The sequence below is a fragment of the Protopterus annectens genome, chromosome 8.part0 (genome assembly GCF_019279795.1).
Source record: "Protopterus annectens isolate FY-2018-M chromosome 8.part0, PAN1.0, whole genome shotgun sequence".
Lineage (NCBI taxonomy): Eukaryota > Metazoa > Chordata > Ceratodontiformes > Protopteridae > Protopterus > Protopterus annectens.
In genome coordinates, this window is record NC_056741.1 from 169534908 (window position 1) to 169552407 (window position 17500).

General features: G+C 37.9%; 1 protein-coding gene across 3 annotated transcripts in view; it reads right to left on the reverse strand.

Moving 5' to 3' along the window:
• The window catches only part of LOC122808689 (hepatic lectin-like), a 440487-nt gene that overhangs the window by 326587 nt on the left and 96400 nt on the right, over positions 1-17500 (reverse strand). The window contains exon 2 of one of the 3 annotated variants that reach the window (XM_044079675.1): positions 5138-5185. The exons of the other annotated variants lie outside the window; for them this stretch is intronic. Within the exon in view, the coding sequence (XP_043935610.1) occupies positions 5138-5185 (48 nt within the window). The remainder of the gene's footprint in view (positions 1-5137; positions 5186-17500) is intronic. 3 annotated transcript variants of the gene reach the window in all.

Sequence of the window (17500 nt, forward strand, 5' to 3'; positions counted from 1 at the left end):
CTGAAAATTTATTATCAGAGATAACTGAAAAAAACTGAAGCTGCTGATTCTGTTCAAAATTCCATTTTGATACCCATTCTATGCTTGAAATTATTGAGAACAGTACAAAAAATACAGAAGCACCATCAAAGCCATTTTTTTTCACTCTTCTCAGCAACAGGAAGTGATAAAGCCAAGCGACACAGGAAGTAGATGCCTGTTAAAGTTGTGTAGAGCAGACATGCAGATATGGAGTTTTTGCAAGATGCTGATACTTCAATTAGATTTTTACTTCATTTTGTTGATGGTGGCATGAATTGATATCATTTTTGGAGAGAAGCTATTATTCCAATTAAAATTATTATACCGCAAGTTGGACCTTCGGTACAATGTAAATGTTAAGTAAAACTCCTAATTTACACTGTTTAAAGGGTGATGTTTCTCAGCATGACATTTTTCAACCTGCAGTGGACAGGGATCATGTTAAGAAGTATGTTATAAACCCCATGTCAGAGTTATTAAATGCAGATGTTCTTTCAGAGGAAGAAAGTACTGTCAGGGATAGTGGCAAAGAAAATTGTCTACCAACTAAACAATGTTTGGAACAGTAGGGACATAATAAGGAAAAGATGGATAAAGGAAGAGAAAAGCCACACACATATACATTTTAACACATAATGTGATGAGGTGGATTAACCTTGTTAGCACATTGTGATTAACCTAATGGATAAGAAAATGTATTATATTTGTCAATAATAAGATGTTTGAAGGATTTTTTCATAGAAAAAAATTAACTAAGTGCATATTTACATAGCATAGGATATTGGTCCTTTGGCACATATCTTTGCTTTGGCATTGTGACTTTACTTTTTAACAGAGAAAATATTAATTTATTTGACATTTGGTAACTGGAAAAGTCCAGATGGGTGGGTGACCCATTTTCAGTGAAGGCCTGGGGAGAAAAGCTCTAAAACTATTTTATGATGCAATAGTAAAATACAATACAGTGAACTCTCAGTTATCCAGAACTCAAGCAACCGGCAAAAAAATAAATAAAAAAAAAATTTGCAGAAATACAGTACAGTATGAACAATTCATTTCAATTTTCATGTGTTGCACTTTCTGTTTCCCTCCCCCCAGCCAGGCTTATAGTTACTCTATTTCACTATTAAAATTAAATCAATACAGTGTTTATGGTATGGTATAGTATAGGGTACAGTATTAGTCAGGCCTATTTTTAATAGTAACTCTCAAGCAACCAAAAACAACAGTTATGCAATATTTACCAATCTCCATGGGTGCCGGTTAACTGAGAGCTTACTGTACAATGCAATAGAACATCAAGTAATAAAATAATATGCAATAGACAACATGATAGTTGGAAGAAATATTACACATTAATGTGATATAGATCCATGCAAGGTATTAATATTGGGTGCAATGTATTAAGACTATAGATGGAGTATAGTAAATGTTTATGCACATACTAGTCCAACTAAAATAATGCAGTGGGATAGTTTAGAGCCATTACTGAAATTTAAGAGGATGCTTAATTCCATTTTATGGACAGAAAAATGGAAAAGGTAAGCATTTTAAAGATGCTGGTGTAAGAAAGTGCCAATACTTAAAATACAAGGTAATATTCACAGTCATTATGTAAACATATTAAAGCTGTCTGAGAATGAGCACAGTTAAGTAGCAATTCACAGAGGCCACTTCCCCTACCACATGATGGCTGCAAATGATCATAACCGAATGAAGTAATAATGAGATGTAAATGAGAAATTATGTAAAATGGCATGTGCCAGTGAAGCATTTTGTTGCCTATTTGTGATTTATTGTGGAATTTTCCCAGTTATCCATGGTATCTGCACATATGTTATATAAAGAGGAGTCTCACCAATCTTATCTACTTTGCAATGCATAAAAATGCTGTCACTTGTTGCTAGCCCTGCTAATTCAAGGTGTGAGTTGCTTGCCGTGACCGATCCATAATCATTTACACCCAGCAGCACTCACCAGCCAAGAAGGCAGGTATATAGACAGAGGATAAGTCATTATAATTTTGATAATCATGAGAAACCTGATAGGTTCAAAGTAGACTGGGACATTGAGTCTTATTGAGTATGTATGACTCTCATAGGGGTACTAAAGGAATGTATGGACTTCCTTATCCTTTGGATACTAAGATATGTATAGTCCTCACTAAAGTTGCAAAAGAAGTGTTTCAGAGACAGACTGGGGACACATTGGGTAGCTCACAGACTTCTGCCTAGAGGTTATTGCAGCAGTTCCTGGATGTACTCTTGGCACATGTGGATCAGTACATCTATTTCCCAGTGTTACCTGAGGAACAAGCCAGGAGTATGCATTCCTTTCATGAGGTGGCATGTTTCAAAAGGTACTCAGCGTGATACATTGCACCCATGCTACAATTATTGCTCTTTCTTCTACATGGGCATAACACCACATTAGGAAGGGCTACCATTCCATCAGTTTCCACTTTGTGCATAATGCATGGGGCACTTCAGCTTCTCTGCCCAGCATCTTGACAGTGCACTTGATTCCCGTATCTGGCACACTAGCTCACTCTACCACCTCCCCCTGCATGGTAGGATGCCAAGTGGTCATCTTGTTGATAAGTGGAAAAATACCTTTTTGTTTTTCTTTTTTGCTTGAATTTAAGTAGTTGTTCATGGTAAAATGTATAGCTAAATACTAAACCACTTTTCCTTTGTTTGTCAGCCCCCACCTCTCTCTCTTGCTCTTTTTTTTTCCAGGTAATGTTGTATATCTGCTAGAGCCATGGCTTATGACACCAGTATGAAATCCAAGTGGAGTTGCATAAGAGATGTATAACACATTCCTGTCCTAGACCTGTACTGTCATTGACAGGGTCTTTGGTCTCCTGAAGCGGTGATGGATGAGTCTGGGGCTGCCCTTCATTATGACTCAGCTACTACGTGCATTCTGCACAATCCGATCATGTCCTGGTCTGTTGAAGACGTGACCCATGCTGTCACTGCAGTTCTCAATTCCAGTCTCACTATGACTAATGATGACCAACCAACAGCAGTAGTAAAGGGTCCCGTGTGGTAGGCTGTGAACAGCATACAGCTGTGCATGTAAAGAGGCTGTGTCTAGTCCTAGGCCATGATATTCAGCTTAGTGTTTCCCTTTTTGTAAAAATACACAAAGAGTATAATTGATGCATGCAGTGGTATCTGAGGGATATGCTGTGAGGTGCACACTCTGTTGCCATTGTTCATTTGACATTTCTTATCATCTTTAAATATGTTTTTTATTTTAGAACACTGACTCATATTATTGTTTGTAAAAGTCATGCCTGAGTGCTTACTGACTCCTGCTCAGTTATGTCATAAAGCATTATATAAGGAATAATAACATTTTTTAACTGTTTTGCACAATACAGTCTATTCAGGTGGTGTACCTAAGTATACAAGTACTAAATCTCCTGAAATAGTACAATTACTAAAAAGTGTTACTTAAATATTTAATTTGAGTTCATACTTTGCAAATGAATGACAATTTATCATTCTGTTTTTCTTTTATTACTATTATTATTATGCACTGTTTTCTCAGGTTAAAGTATCTTGTCTGTTGAGGTACTGCAAATCAAATCAAATGATTATGTCACACACAATAGTTTCTGTCCTCAGAGTCAAAAAACAATAATTTCTGGCCTCATAGTCAAAAAAATTCCATCATTTGCACAATGGTGAGGGTGAATTGGTAGCAGTGTTTGTATACATAGCAGGATGCTCATATTAATATGTAATTTTCTTAGTGTTTTCATGAGAAATTGTGTATTAAAACTTTGTAGGCAACTGCCAGTTGTAACAATGGAATGCATAAAGCATTGGTATTATTGACTGAAAATCATATGTTATGACATACATATTTCTTTCCACAGTTCCATGAGGTTTTCAGCCGTACCATTACAGAAATGAAATACATACAGTCGCAAGTGCCCTTAGTCTCACTTTTTCTTCTTCTTCTTCTTCTTCTTTTTAATTTTAATAACTTATTCCCTTTCAAAGTAATCATTGACCTGTGTATGTCAAGCTCAAATTGAAAGTTACCAAAACATCACATTGAATCGTAGTATGGCAAGGTCAAATGTGTCAAACACATTGCCTTAAGATAGGCTTGGTGATGGTTCAAGTGATTTTGAAGAGGGTTTGTCATGAGAGCTGGATGGTGAGTTGGTCCGATGTTGTGACCTACTTGATGCAGGTGATCCTGCAGATGCTGATCATATACTACTGCAAGACCAGGACCAGAATCTCAACTGAAGGGTTCTGCTAACATAGCCTGCAATGAATCTGTTGTGCTTGTTCCCCCTGACTAATTACAGTACTTTCTTGGGAAGCACTTGTAGTCTCATGTCTTCTGCCACCATGTGCCTGGACAGTACCCTGTCCTTCCAAGACTGACACCTGCTTGAGTCTGGTAAGCCCTAAGTAGTGTATGAATGCAGGCAGTCATCAATGCTTGGTGTGCCACCATGCTACACATCAGTGTGATCACAACATTATTCTTACTCTGTGCCATTTCCAAGTAGTGCTGGAAATCCACATGCATACTCTGGATGACTCTGACCATTTCCAGCTGACTCTCCCTAGCAGTGCCCTGAGCCCTAACAATGTCATGGCGCATTTGCTGCTAGGAAGCCAATGGTTTATGTGTTTTCTGGATTATCTGTAACAAATTCCTGCACCTGGCCACCTTTGTAAAGGTGTCACTGTGGACACTGTTACCTCTGAATGTCCGCATCATCCTGAAAGTGTTTGCCTGGGTTTTGGAGATGCTGGTGTAGACGTGCATATGTTTTTTTCCTGTACAAGCATGAGTGTAATGTCAGCATGTGTTTGACTTTGTGATGCACTGTCACTTCCTGCAGTGTTACTAACTTGTGGGATGTGCGATCATAACATTAAACATGGTACTGATTGCCACTTTAATCAAGCTGTATCATAAATATAATTGTGTTATCATCATCTTCATCATCTTCATCATCCATTCTGCTGCTGATATCTGGCACTGCTGACCCTGTAAAAATTATTTGAAAATATTAGTAGTAAAGAAATACCTTCCAGTACTGTATGCTTATTAAGGACATGTGGGGTACACTTACCATGCATACTGCCTTCATTATTATTCTGTGTAGATGTGCAGGTTTCACCTATTAATAGCAAATGTCATGTGTTTAACATAATCCTTTCATGTCAGCATTCAGTTCTGTATGTAAATAGATAATACTGTTTTTAAATCAACCTAGCTGAGCAAACAAGTGTTGCAGCTGCATACATTGGTAATAGCCAGTGTCCACACTAACTGTCCACACTACTTCTGACTTATCCAGTGCAATCATCAGCTGTGTCATAGTTATCCCCACATAAGGAGAAAAGCTATTCCTCATTTGCTGTTAATGGTATAATTGTTGAAGCCCCCCATACTGCTATGGGTAATTGCATTCTACCTCCCCATGTTTCTAGCACATCCTGCCATATCATTTGCCCATTTCTTGCACTTGGCTAATGAGTGTTTTTTGCCACCCACTGCACTGATTTCTAGGATAACTTGATTGTTTGAGCCCCTTTTTACCAAACAGATGTTTCCCATATATCCCAAGGGCTGCCATGAGGATGTGATTTTCCTCATAGCTGAAGTTGTCCTTTCTCTGCCTTGAGCTCTTGTTCTGCATCATTACTGAAAATGAAAAATATGTCATAGTCATACACAAAAAAAACTTGTAATCATCAGTTTAAACAATACAATGATAGCATACCTGTCATCCTCATAGAAAGTAGGTAATTCAAACCTCATACTTATATACACATGCAAAATCTCAGTCTATCCAAGTAAAGTTGTGCTCTACTACTCTTTGGTATCATAAACACATGCAGAACAATAAAGCAATCAGTTATGTTAACATCTTTGTCATTCTCCTGGCCTCTACCGCTGTCATATATTCATAATGTTGTCATTTTTCATTACTCAGTGGCATACAAAAATCTCCAAGTAAATGCTGCACATGTATGATCAGCCAACAGGAAATACTTTCCACTTCAGTAATTCACTATTAAAACACGTATGTATGCACAGTCAATACATGACCCCAAAGTAAATGATTTTCTGAGTGATCACAAATTATTTCTATTGCTGCTGTAATGATTTTCCACTTACAAATGACAGCTTTACACTGTTCTCTAAAGTCATAGCAGTATCCCACTATATCAGTAAAACAAATGTTTCTTCAAGGTAACGCCATAATTCTACATCATTTTCTAGTGTTTTGTATTAAATTCCAATAGTTACATTATTTTTTTATTATTTTAAGAAGTTGGCGGCTTCCTAAGGCATTTGTTGCCCAACTCAACTAATCATAAGTTAATACAGTGATGTTCAACTATTCCACATAAATTCATTTCATTTATACATTTTGCATGCAAATTAGGCCATTTTACATTTATATCAATGAATCACATTAAAATGTCAATGTGCAAAGCCACTTATCAGAGTAATTAGGTCTCAGCTACTCATGAATGCATCCAATACCTCTCAACTGTCCAAGTTTTATAGAATGCCTACATTTTTGCCTTTTATAGTTGGTCTGTCCTTCATAAAATTTGTTATTTTCTGTTACATCATTGAGTACTGAGATCATTAAATAATAACAGACATTTGAGTTTCAGACTTCATATCCTTCATAAGATACATGCTAATGCAAAAAAAGCCTTTTAGTATATTATTCTTCTGAGTTTAAACAAGCAATATTTGAAAACTGTACATATTTTGGGCCTTTGTCCTCCCCCATTATTTTTAGCTTTGTCCAGATTTCTTGCACTTACAGGTTGAGAGGTAATCTTGATGGCAACAACCAGATCTGCTCTGATTTACAGCACAATGGCACAAAAATTACAGAACCAACTGACATTGCCAACATTCTGGCAAATAGTTTCAGTGCTAACTTTACCCCCCCACACCCCCTAAAGGGCCCATATCTATACAGGAAGAATGCAGAGTCTCTGTAATCACAACTACGCAGGTAAAAGTTGCACTCTCTAAAGCCAAAAACACAGCATCCATGGGACCAGAGAACATCCCAGGCTGCGTTTTACACGAACTTCAGAATGAACTGGCTCCCATCTTAAGCACCATGTTCAATAATAGCCATGCATCAGGCTTTGTGCCCAATGAATGGTGCACAGCAACAGTTATCCCACTCCACAAAGGGGGGGGCCATCACTGATCCCGGGAACTATCGACCTATTAGCCTGATGAGCCTGGTCTGCAAGGCCATGGAACGTATCATCATGGAACTCATAAACAAAGACACTGGTATCCTCCAAACTCTGGATCCCACCCAGTTTGGGTTTGTGAACAGCAGATCATGCCTCCTGAACCTGATCACCTTCTTTGAGGCAGTCACCAAAGCAGTAGATGAGGGTAAGGTGGTTCACATAGCCTATCTTGAACTCGCCAAGGCTTTCGACACCATCCCCTATTCTGGAATTATAGCTAAACTCACTAAACTAGGTATAAATCTCTACATCACAAGATGGGCTGCCAACTGGCTCACTGACAGAACCCACACTGTAAAAGTTGAAGACTCCAAATCTGACCTCAAAGCAGTGACAAGTGCACTACCACAGGGTTCCATCCTGGGACCTCTCCTGTTTGGTATCTACTTTTCTGAAGTACAGGCTAACACAGAAGGCCTCTGGCTAATGAAGTTCGCAGATGACTGCAAATTAGGAGCCATAGTCAAGTCCCCAAATGATGTGGACATCCTACAGAAGGGCCTCACTGAGGCAGATGCCTGGTGAGAGCCATGGCCTCAAGCTCAATGCAAAAAAGTGCAGTGTCATCCCCTTTGGTAAAAACTCTGTACCCATGAACTATCACATAGGCAGCAATCTACTTAACACTGAGTGTGTGATAAGAGACCTTGGGACCCAGGTGGACAGTAGTTTCTCCTTTGATAGTTACATCGCCACAGTAGTCAGGAAGGCCTTCTACGTGGCACACCTCATCATAAAAGGGTTCTCATCCAGGAAAAAAAGAGGTCGTTGTTCCCCTCTATTCGACACTCATTAGATCCATTATAGAGTACAACGCCCCTTTTGGAATGTACCTCACAAGACATCTGCAGCAGCTGGAAAGGCCACAGAAGTACCTCACAAAGAGGATTACTGGCCTCAAACAAATGCCCTACACTGACCACCTCAAAAAACTCCAGCTTTACTCCGTAGCATATCACCTACTCTGAGGTGATCTCTGCCTAACATATAAAGCTATGTCAAACCCAGAGCTGTTGGACATGCTACACCTAAAGAAATCCCAATCCCTCCAAGCTACACGCTCTAAGGACCCAAACCTTGTCACCACAATAAACAGGACATGCTGGAGGGATAGATTCCTGTCCCAGAGATTTCCCATACTCTTGAACAGGCTACCCATCTATGTCAAGCAAAGTTCTTCATTAGCACTCTTCAAGAAAAATCTTGATGAGTGGATGGGAAATAGGAAATACACCCTGGGGATCACTTCTGTGTCTCTGCTCGACAGTGGCACAGGAAAATAACTTTCTTGGGTGGCGTAAGGCAGAGAACCTTGTTGGCTAGGCTTACATAGGTCCTTGGGCTGATAGGCTAGTACCTACCTATGAACCTATGAACCTATGAAGAAGCATTCTCAGGTTTATGTAAACATGATGCAGAAAGAGGCAGAGTCCGCAGTAGTCTTCAGCAGTCCCCAGCATGCCATGGAAATGTGTGGATAGCCTCAGATATGCAAAATGTTGACTATATTAAGAAAAAAACAAAATGAAGTCATATGTATGACAGTTCATACAACCATGAAGTGTAATCTTTGTCCATTTAACATCAACTGACACACCTTCTTATCTCAAGAACAGTCCATATTTAATAAAAGCTGATAATCACACACATAGGAATAGTTTATATGCACCCCTGCAAAAAAAAAGAAACAATACTGTACTGCATGAATAAATTATAATCTGTGTCCCTCTAACAAGTGGTACTCCTTCTCACCTCAAAATACACAACACTTAATAAAAGTTGGTAATTGCATTCAAAAGAATATATATTTCTGCAACCCCCCCCAAAAAAAAATATTACCATTGCTCTTCAGCAGGAGTAAAAAGCATTCAGATATAATAATGTAAAAAGGTGGCTAAGGCAGTTAAACAAACAGAAGTGATGACTGCATAGTGTTTTAAAGCCATCATATAAATGAAAAGTGAATGCATTCCTGTAATAAAAAAACATGCACGTGACAAAGTATTTCTGAATAAACCAAACTTGCCATTAATAACAGTACCAGGTCTAATACCCCTGCTTGTTAACTGGGTTTGGTCACAGCCCATAGAAAGAAGTTTTAACCCTATGAACCACAGCCCTGGTCATACTTACCATATTCTGGTACTGACACTTCTAATTTTGGTAGCACCTGTGAAGACATGATGTGCCCTTCAAGCTGGTCAGACAAGGAGACACTGATAATGGTCCATCTTCTTACGGAGTCATATCGGAACAAGATCCAAGTGTACAAATGTAATTCATATTGGAAAAAGATCTATATCTGGCAGGAGTTGGGTGAGCACCTGTCATCTGTGATAAGGATTAACTGCTCCAGCAACTAGTTCCACTACAGGTGTGATGACCTACATAACCATATGCCAGACCAGCAGGCTGAATGGTTTGACTAGATAGCTGTGAGAAGGCCAGAGTGCTATATGTATCATTTTTTGGTTATATTAAACATAGGTTTAACAAAATAATTATAAGAAGGCTGTATAATTGAAGATATTTTCTAGAATAAATATGTGTAATTACAACTATGTATTTGTAATATAATGTTATTATAATAATACAAAAAAAAGGCAGAAACACAGCTGTAGACAGAACTGCACCTGTATATAAATATATGTGAAATGGTTACAGTGGCGGCTGGTGACTTCAAATCAAATGCTGGCTGCAGGAGACAGCTGAATGGGTGGGGTCAATGGGCATGGGTGTGGCCAACTAGAAAAGGGAGGAGCTATGTTCAAAACCACAAGAACTGTAACTTTAATTAAATACGCTGCCCTGGGTGCCGAACCATCATTATGAGAGTCCAGTCAACACAAAATGAAGTGTAGAAGAAAAAAATATTTCAATGCATTGGCTGCATGACAGCTTACTTAATATCTAGATGGAAACAAAAGGTTGTGAGGCATGAAAAAATAAATTACTTTTTAAATACATTACTGGAATGCTAGTCAAAATCAACTATAAGAAAAACAAGCAGCACTCAACTCAAACCACTTATCCTTGCACTGCAGTTCTAATTATAATTTATATTTGGCTTTATTAAAGTACCAAGTAACATGCTGAAAGTAGCAATCTCTGTGATACCGCCCACTTGTAAAAATGTTTCTTATCCAAAAAAGACCTGCTGCCTGACAACAACTATCTACTTGTTGTTTCATGGGGAAAACATGATCAAAGTAAAAAATGAAAAGCAAACAAGAAACAAGCTCAACGTACATGACTTAAAGGATTACTGCACAGGTTATGGACCACACACGATAGATTGGCATTCTGTTTAGTTTGCAGGTAAAGCCTGCAAAGATAACTGCAAGTCTCAACAAATGTAATGAGCTTCTTAAAATAATGTAATTCTGTCCTTTATTACAAATACTGTCATATGCATTTCAATACCCAAGGCTTATACGTTATCTGGTTATGTAAGTATTCTCTGCATGTCAACAACAGAAAGGCTTTCAATGTTGGCAGTTCTTTAACAGCACGCTTATTAAAACTTACTTGCATCTTACAATCTCAGAGAAGCTTACCTGATGGTCATTAAAGCATTGCTATTTAAACACAGAGCAACAGGCACTTTCTGAATAATAAAAAGCATAAATCAATAGTATAAAAATATGACAGAAACCAGAACATTCTGCAAAATCAAGGACAGATGAAAAGCCACTGTAGTACTTGTGTCTACCTTGGATGGGGGGATACTCTGCACATTTACACTGCATAACAGCACCTTGCCTTGCTTGGACACATCCAGAGTCACTACATGGGGGAGTGGGGTGCAACAAGTATGTCACAATTTGAAATGCCTCTGGCTGACTGTGATGGCCCTGACACATTTGTCATACCTGTCAGCCTCAGAGCAAGAAACCTGGACAAAGCTATACATAGAAGTGGGACAAAGGCCCAAAATAAGGAATTTTTTTAAATATTGCTCTTATAAACTTAGAAAGATAATAGAATAGTAGGTCTCACATTAGTATGAATTTTTTGAAGGGTATGAAGTCTGAAACTGAAATGTCTGTCACTATTTTCTAACTTCAGTCTTTAATGATTTGCCACTAATTTGCCAACCCCCCCCCCACAATTTTATGAAAAATGGGCGAAAAATGTGATTCAAAAATATAAAATAATCACACAATACAGCTGGGAACCTGCCAAAGAAGGGACACTTTTTAATATTAGTATTGCTAACTTGAGCAGCTGACAAAATACAAATCTACATGCATTTCTGAAATAAAAGTAATCTGTAACTCTGATTATTACAGTTATTTATTAATTGCAAACCCTCCATATTTTCTTCCAAAATTGCTAGTTTGCGGAGGGATTATTAGGGGAAGGGCAACATTTTGAGCCAAAAATTGGGGACAGCTGAGAGCTGTTCTATAAAGCAATTTATTTGCACGTACGCACCTTTCAACCTGTTAATGCAGGAAATCTGGACAAGGCCAAATATACTGGGGGAACATATAAACGGTACTAAAAATTGCTCTTGTATAAAGTGAGACAGTTGATAGAATATCAGGTCTTGCTTTAGTATGTATTTTTCTGAACGCTATGAAGTCTGAAACTCATGTCTATCATTATGTGACTTCATTCCTAAATGATTTGTCAGAAAACCACAAATGTTATGAGGAAAAAAACAAAAATAAGAAGCAAAAATCTATTAATTCTGCAAAAATCTGGAGAGTTGAGAGGTATAGTTCAGCTGGGGCTGTCTTTGAGTTTGCTGCCCTTCCCCCCTCACGAAATCATAGTCGAATGGAGCCCCCCCCCCCCACAGCCATTCCAATGAACCATTACTTGGATATTTCACCACATTTACCATAAACACTAATCTGCATACTGCTTTACTTCTGCAATGATTTGAACTTCATTTGAAAGTTGTATTTTGCATTTTACAGTGCAAACACTAATAGATAGATATCTGCTAAACAAAGCGATGTAGTCTCACAATGAAAACAGACTTAGCATTAAAACTTTTCTGCCCCTGAAACTCACATTCATTGAAACAGCATTCAAACCCACATTCAAAGAAAATACATTTTGCCAGTGGCAGATAAAAATTAACTTTGGGTTTTAGGCTGTTTTCAAATCACAGGCCCCTTGCACACGAAACATACACATGCTCTTTCACACACCTTCATGACTGTATTAAATTATATTCCTTGTACAATACAGTACAGTTTTAGATGGCATTTTAAATTTATTGTTTTGAACATTTTACCAATAAACAATGAAACAAAATGCATGCACCAATAATGACAAAACTGCCCAATTCAGAACATTTCCATCATAAAAGTCTACTCAAACTTCTACAGTCCACCAGTATCAGTACATATGCACAATCTCTGAAGTAAAAGTCATCTAAATAAGTCCACATTAAAGAGATCTGTAACTAATGAAGAGGCTGCTGCTAGCAAACAACTTTGTATTTCATTGTTTCATCTACAAATAAAGTGCCTATTGCCCTTGAGGAATAAATTGCCTATCGTACACTAAAAAAATAATAAGCTAGCAATATTGTAATAGGGAATGGATGGCAAACTGATAACGGGTTCATAGTTACCAAAAAGGAGTGCAGCATCCACCCCCTTTGCACCACCGTACAGTATCAGCAATGCATTTATCTAATGTGGGAGCAGAACCCACAGTCTTCTGTATCAAAGGCAAGTATATTACTTGTTGTGCTATTAACAATGTGAGCAAGCTCAGCATAAGCAGCACTAAACTTTTGCTCCCCTGCAGCTCTCAGCTCCTTGTAAAATCTACTCACTCAGCTGTATCTCTGAACTTTGCAGCACAAGAAATCTGGAAAAAGCCAAAATTTATTGGGGGGGGGCAAAAACCAGGGACACATTTTAAACATTGCTTGTATAATGTTGGAAAGTTGCTAGAATAAAATGCTGTGTTTCCACCATACATTTCATTGTTGATTATTGAACCCAGGACCCTGTGCAAAACAGAGTAACATACCACTATGCCAAATTAGCTGTTTTGTGAAAGAGAGGAAGACTGAAACTTAAATGGCTACCATTTAGTGAATTCAGTTCTCACCATAGCTCTCAACCTCTTAGCATAAAACACCCGGACAAAGCCAGTAATGGGGGAATACAGCCCCCAAACATATTCAGTGAATTCAGTTCTTACCATAGCTCTCAACCTTAGCACAAAAGACCTGGATGAAGCCAATAGTGGGGAAATACAGTCCCAAAAATAGGGAAAATTTTCAAATATCCATCTTATAAACTTAGAAAATTGCTAGGCTTTTGTGTTACCATGTACTTTCTGAAGAATATGAAGTCTGAAATTCAAATGCTTGTCATTTTTTATTTATCATTTATTAACCAGGAAAGTCTGACTTGGAACAAAAGCCAATTTTCAGCAGAGGCTCAGGGAGATACACTCCAGACAGACACATGTCTTTGTAAGATGGGAGACACCAGAGGAAACCCACACAAACACAGGGAAGACATGTAAACTCCACACAGAAGGCCCCCCAGCCAAGAATCAAACCAGAAAACCTGCAGCTGTTAGGCAACAATGCTAACACTGCACCAATGCACTACCAACTTTACAAGGGCATAAAAATACAGAAACCACAGATTTTATGAGGAACAGAGCAAGTATGAGGGAAAAACTAAATTTTTTTTTTTACAAATGGTACTGGGTAGGGAATTCAGGCTCTTGCCACCTGTGCCCACAGTACAGGGTTCAAGCCTGTTCTGTACCCACCACCATATAGCACCTGGGGCATTTGTGGTCTCCCTCCCAGTCTTTTCTCAGCCAGGTCAGTTCTGCTTCTCCCTTCCTCCATTGTAGTATATATCCAAAGAGTATTTGTTCTCCTTCTTAATCACAACTGTCAGCTCCCTTTCAGTTTTACTTTGCTGCATTAACCTTCTTTGCTGCCTTTCTTCATGCATGGATATGGATTAGGTGGCTGTGTTCTAGCTCTGAATGAACTGTATATTTAAGGAAGTGCTCAGAATACATACCTCAGTGGGGTGGGCATGGAAAAGAAGAGCTGGGATGGAAGAACCAGCAGACAAGCTTTCAGCAGTCATGTTTTAGTATTCATATATCTGCCAGTTGACAACCAAGTAATGCAGGACACAGTCAAAATTTTGAAATTGTATAGTAACTCCCAGAATGTTGCCCCCTCCCCAAAATTGTATCTGTGACCTCAGAAATTGCAGACTTTTAAGAAAATAATAAAAATCTAGCGAATGAAACATTCAGAAAAAAATAATCAACAAAGTAACCATAAAGCTTTACAAAAAATACCACATCTCATTGCACAAAATAAATTATTTATAAAAATGTACACCATAGTTTACATAGCATATCCCTGGTTACACTCATAAATAATGAAACGTTAACTAAAGGTGCACTTCACTTCCTTGGTATATTGCTTCTATTTGCTTTCTACAGCAGCACCCACAAACTGCAGGACTCTATACTTGTTGCAATTTAGAAACTTTGAAATTCTAATGTTTCTGTTTTTAGTTATGCTATTAAATAAACACTGAAAGCCCCGTGCACAGCGCAGATCTGAATGTGAACATGAATATGACATAATCAGCATAATGCAGACAAATTCTACAGCAGATTAACTTTTCTTTAGCAATGTCTTTTTGTAATAGCAACACAAACTAATCATTTGTTTCAATAAAGTAGCACTATTTCTTTTAGACTGCAACTTTACTTTATACACTCAGAAATGTAAGTCAGACTATAATAAGTTAAGTTTTCCTTTTCAGCAAGGACTTATTTTTATCTAAAATTATGATTGTAGTAAAATATGCTGACAACTAGTCTAGCTATGCAGAGCATAACTCAACACAAATAATACTAGATTGGGAAAATTTCCCAAATCACAAGAAAGTCACAGTCTTAATAAATGCATAATTACATTCCTTCTAATAAATATGTGAAAGCAGCAATACCACAACAGTGTCAACACTTAATGCCTAAAGCTGATTTAGTGTAAAAAGACAATATATGAGCATTATTATTAGCATTTAATTTAAAATTAATCTGTAGTCAGTTTCATAGAATCAAACAGCCCTAATGCTCAGGGGCATTTTTTAAATAAAGCAAAAATTCCCAGGAACAGATCTGCAGTCTTAATGTTTGAAACTCGATAATGTAACTCCTGAAAGTGGAAAAACTGAAGTGCAATTTAACACAAGTAACAGTGAACTGCCAAAGTCAGTGTTACACACTTAAAGTGCTTTTTCAAGGGGGAGACAAGCCTCCTCATGTATCCCCCAATGTGGAGGGATGCACTCCTTATCACTCCCACTGCTTATATATACCAACTTTGAGATCATTGTACCAAAAAGAAGGAATACTCAGAGATGCAACATTTCTGAGTTTGTATATATTTCACCATAATCCCACTTAAATTCTTGTAGTTCTGGAGATTGCAGTTACTGTCCTTGAACATATAACCATACTCATGATAAAAAAGTCAGATGATGAATCATCTGAAGCAGTTAATCTTGCTATAGATTACCCAACTCTACCACAGACTTTTGAAATCTTATCTAGTCCTTCTTTATGTAATGGAGTCTGACTGAATTTTACTGGGTAGGGTAAAAGCTAAGCCACCATAAGCAAACAAATTGGTACTTGGTAGATCATATTGCATACGAAAAGCAGCAATGATACAGTTTAGGGCAAGCAGATTTTTATAAACGGCTGATTACTTCTAGATTCTGATTGAGTTAAAATTGTCAAGTCTGTTTTAGCAGTAGAGAAATATAGGGATTATTCTGATGTTACCTGAACAACAGTGATCTGGATTTTAATAATTTGAGGTTTTACTATCTTTATGACAATGTCAGTTGGACCTTCAAGCTGTAAAGCAAATAATGTGCAATAAACATGAAGAACTTTTCTAAGGATATTTTGAGATCAAACTAGTACTTTGGCTTTAGGCATCCTGATTTGTTTGCATAGTAGCTGGATAACTGAAATAAACAATTTACAGAAAACTATTGACGATTCTGTAAATGTTTTAACTTGCTATAATGCCAGCATATCTTCTTCCATACTGAAATAGAATACAACTTTTTGTCAAAGATATAAGGGACTAAATTAGGACGTTATTTCTTTCATTTCAGTGTATTTGTATGGAAAACTGTTACTGGAAATAAGCATATTTTTTACTGGGAATGGTTGAAGTGTGTTATGTTAGCAGCAGACATGATGATGTAGAGAATTTTTCTAAGAATAAGACATAACAGACAAAACATCAGATCCCATTAAGGAGGAGGAAAAGACCTAAAAAGACTACAAATTTAAACTGCAATTTTATAGAAAAGATTATACTTAACTATGGTTTAAAGTGGAATAGTGACAGAAAGTCTGGTTAGGAGTGACTGATAACACTATCAGGAAAGTTTGTTAAATGAACCTCATGTATGAATATACTTAATCACATATTTAAAGTTTAATAAATGTCAAATACAGTAATATTGTAGTAATACATAAATACTGTAATAAATACAGTTTAATGGATGGCGCAGTGGTGCAGCGGTTAACATTGTTGCCTCACAGGAAGACGTTTTCCGGTTCGATTCTTGGCTAGGGTGCCTTCTATGTGGAGTTTGCATGGGTTTCCTCTGGGTACTCCAGTTTCCTCCTAATAATGTGCATCTGGAGCATTTCTCCCTGGGCCTCCACTGAAAACAGGCTCTGTGGAACCTAGTCAGACTTTCCCAGTCAACAAATGTTAAATAAATAATAACCAGTGATAGAGACTAATGCTTTTCTTCCTAAAAGTTCACATTAAAAATGTTCCTATCCATAATGTGGCCAGCATCTGATGTGATTTTACACACACGCACACCCTACCTTGTGCCACCAGTAACAGTCCCCATGAATCCGTCCATGTGCTGAGAGAGAAGGCTCCAGTAATAGTCCCACTCAGGCTCCGGCAACAGTTTCCCCGTGAGAGCAGGCTCCAATGTCTTCCCCCTCATGAGACCAGGCTCCAGCCTGCGGATGTTGCAGTCCAGACGTCTTCCGGTATGTGCAGTCATCACCGCATAGACTTCTGGGTTTGCAGGGCAGAGATGGCCTTTCTACCTATCCGGACTGCTGACAAAGCAGTCTGGAGTTCCCAATCTGTAAAACTCGCATACACGAGTTCTGGGAAA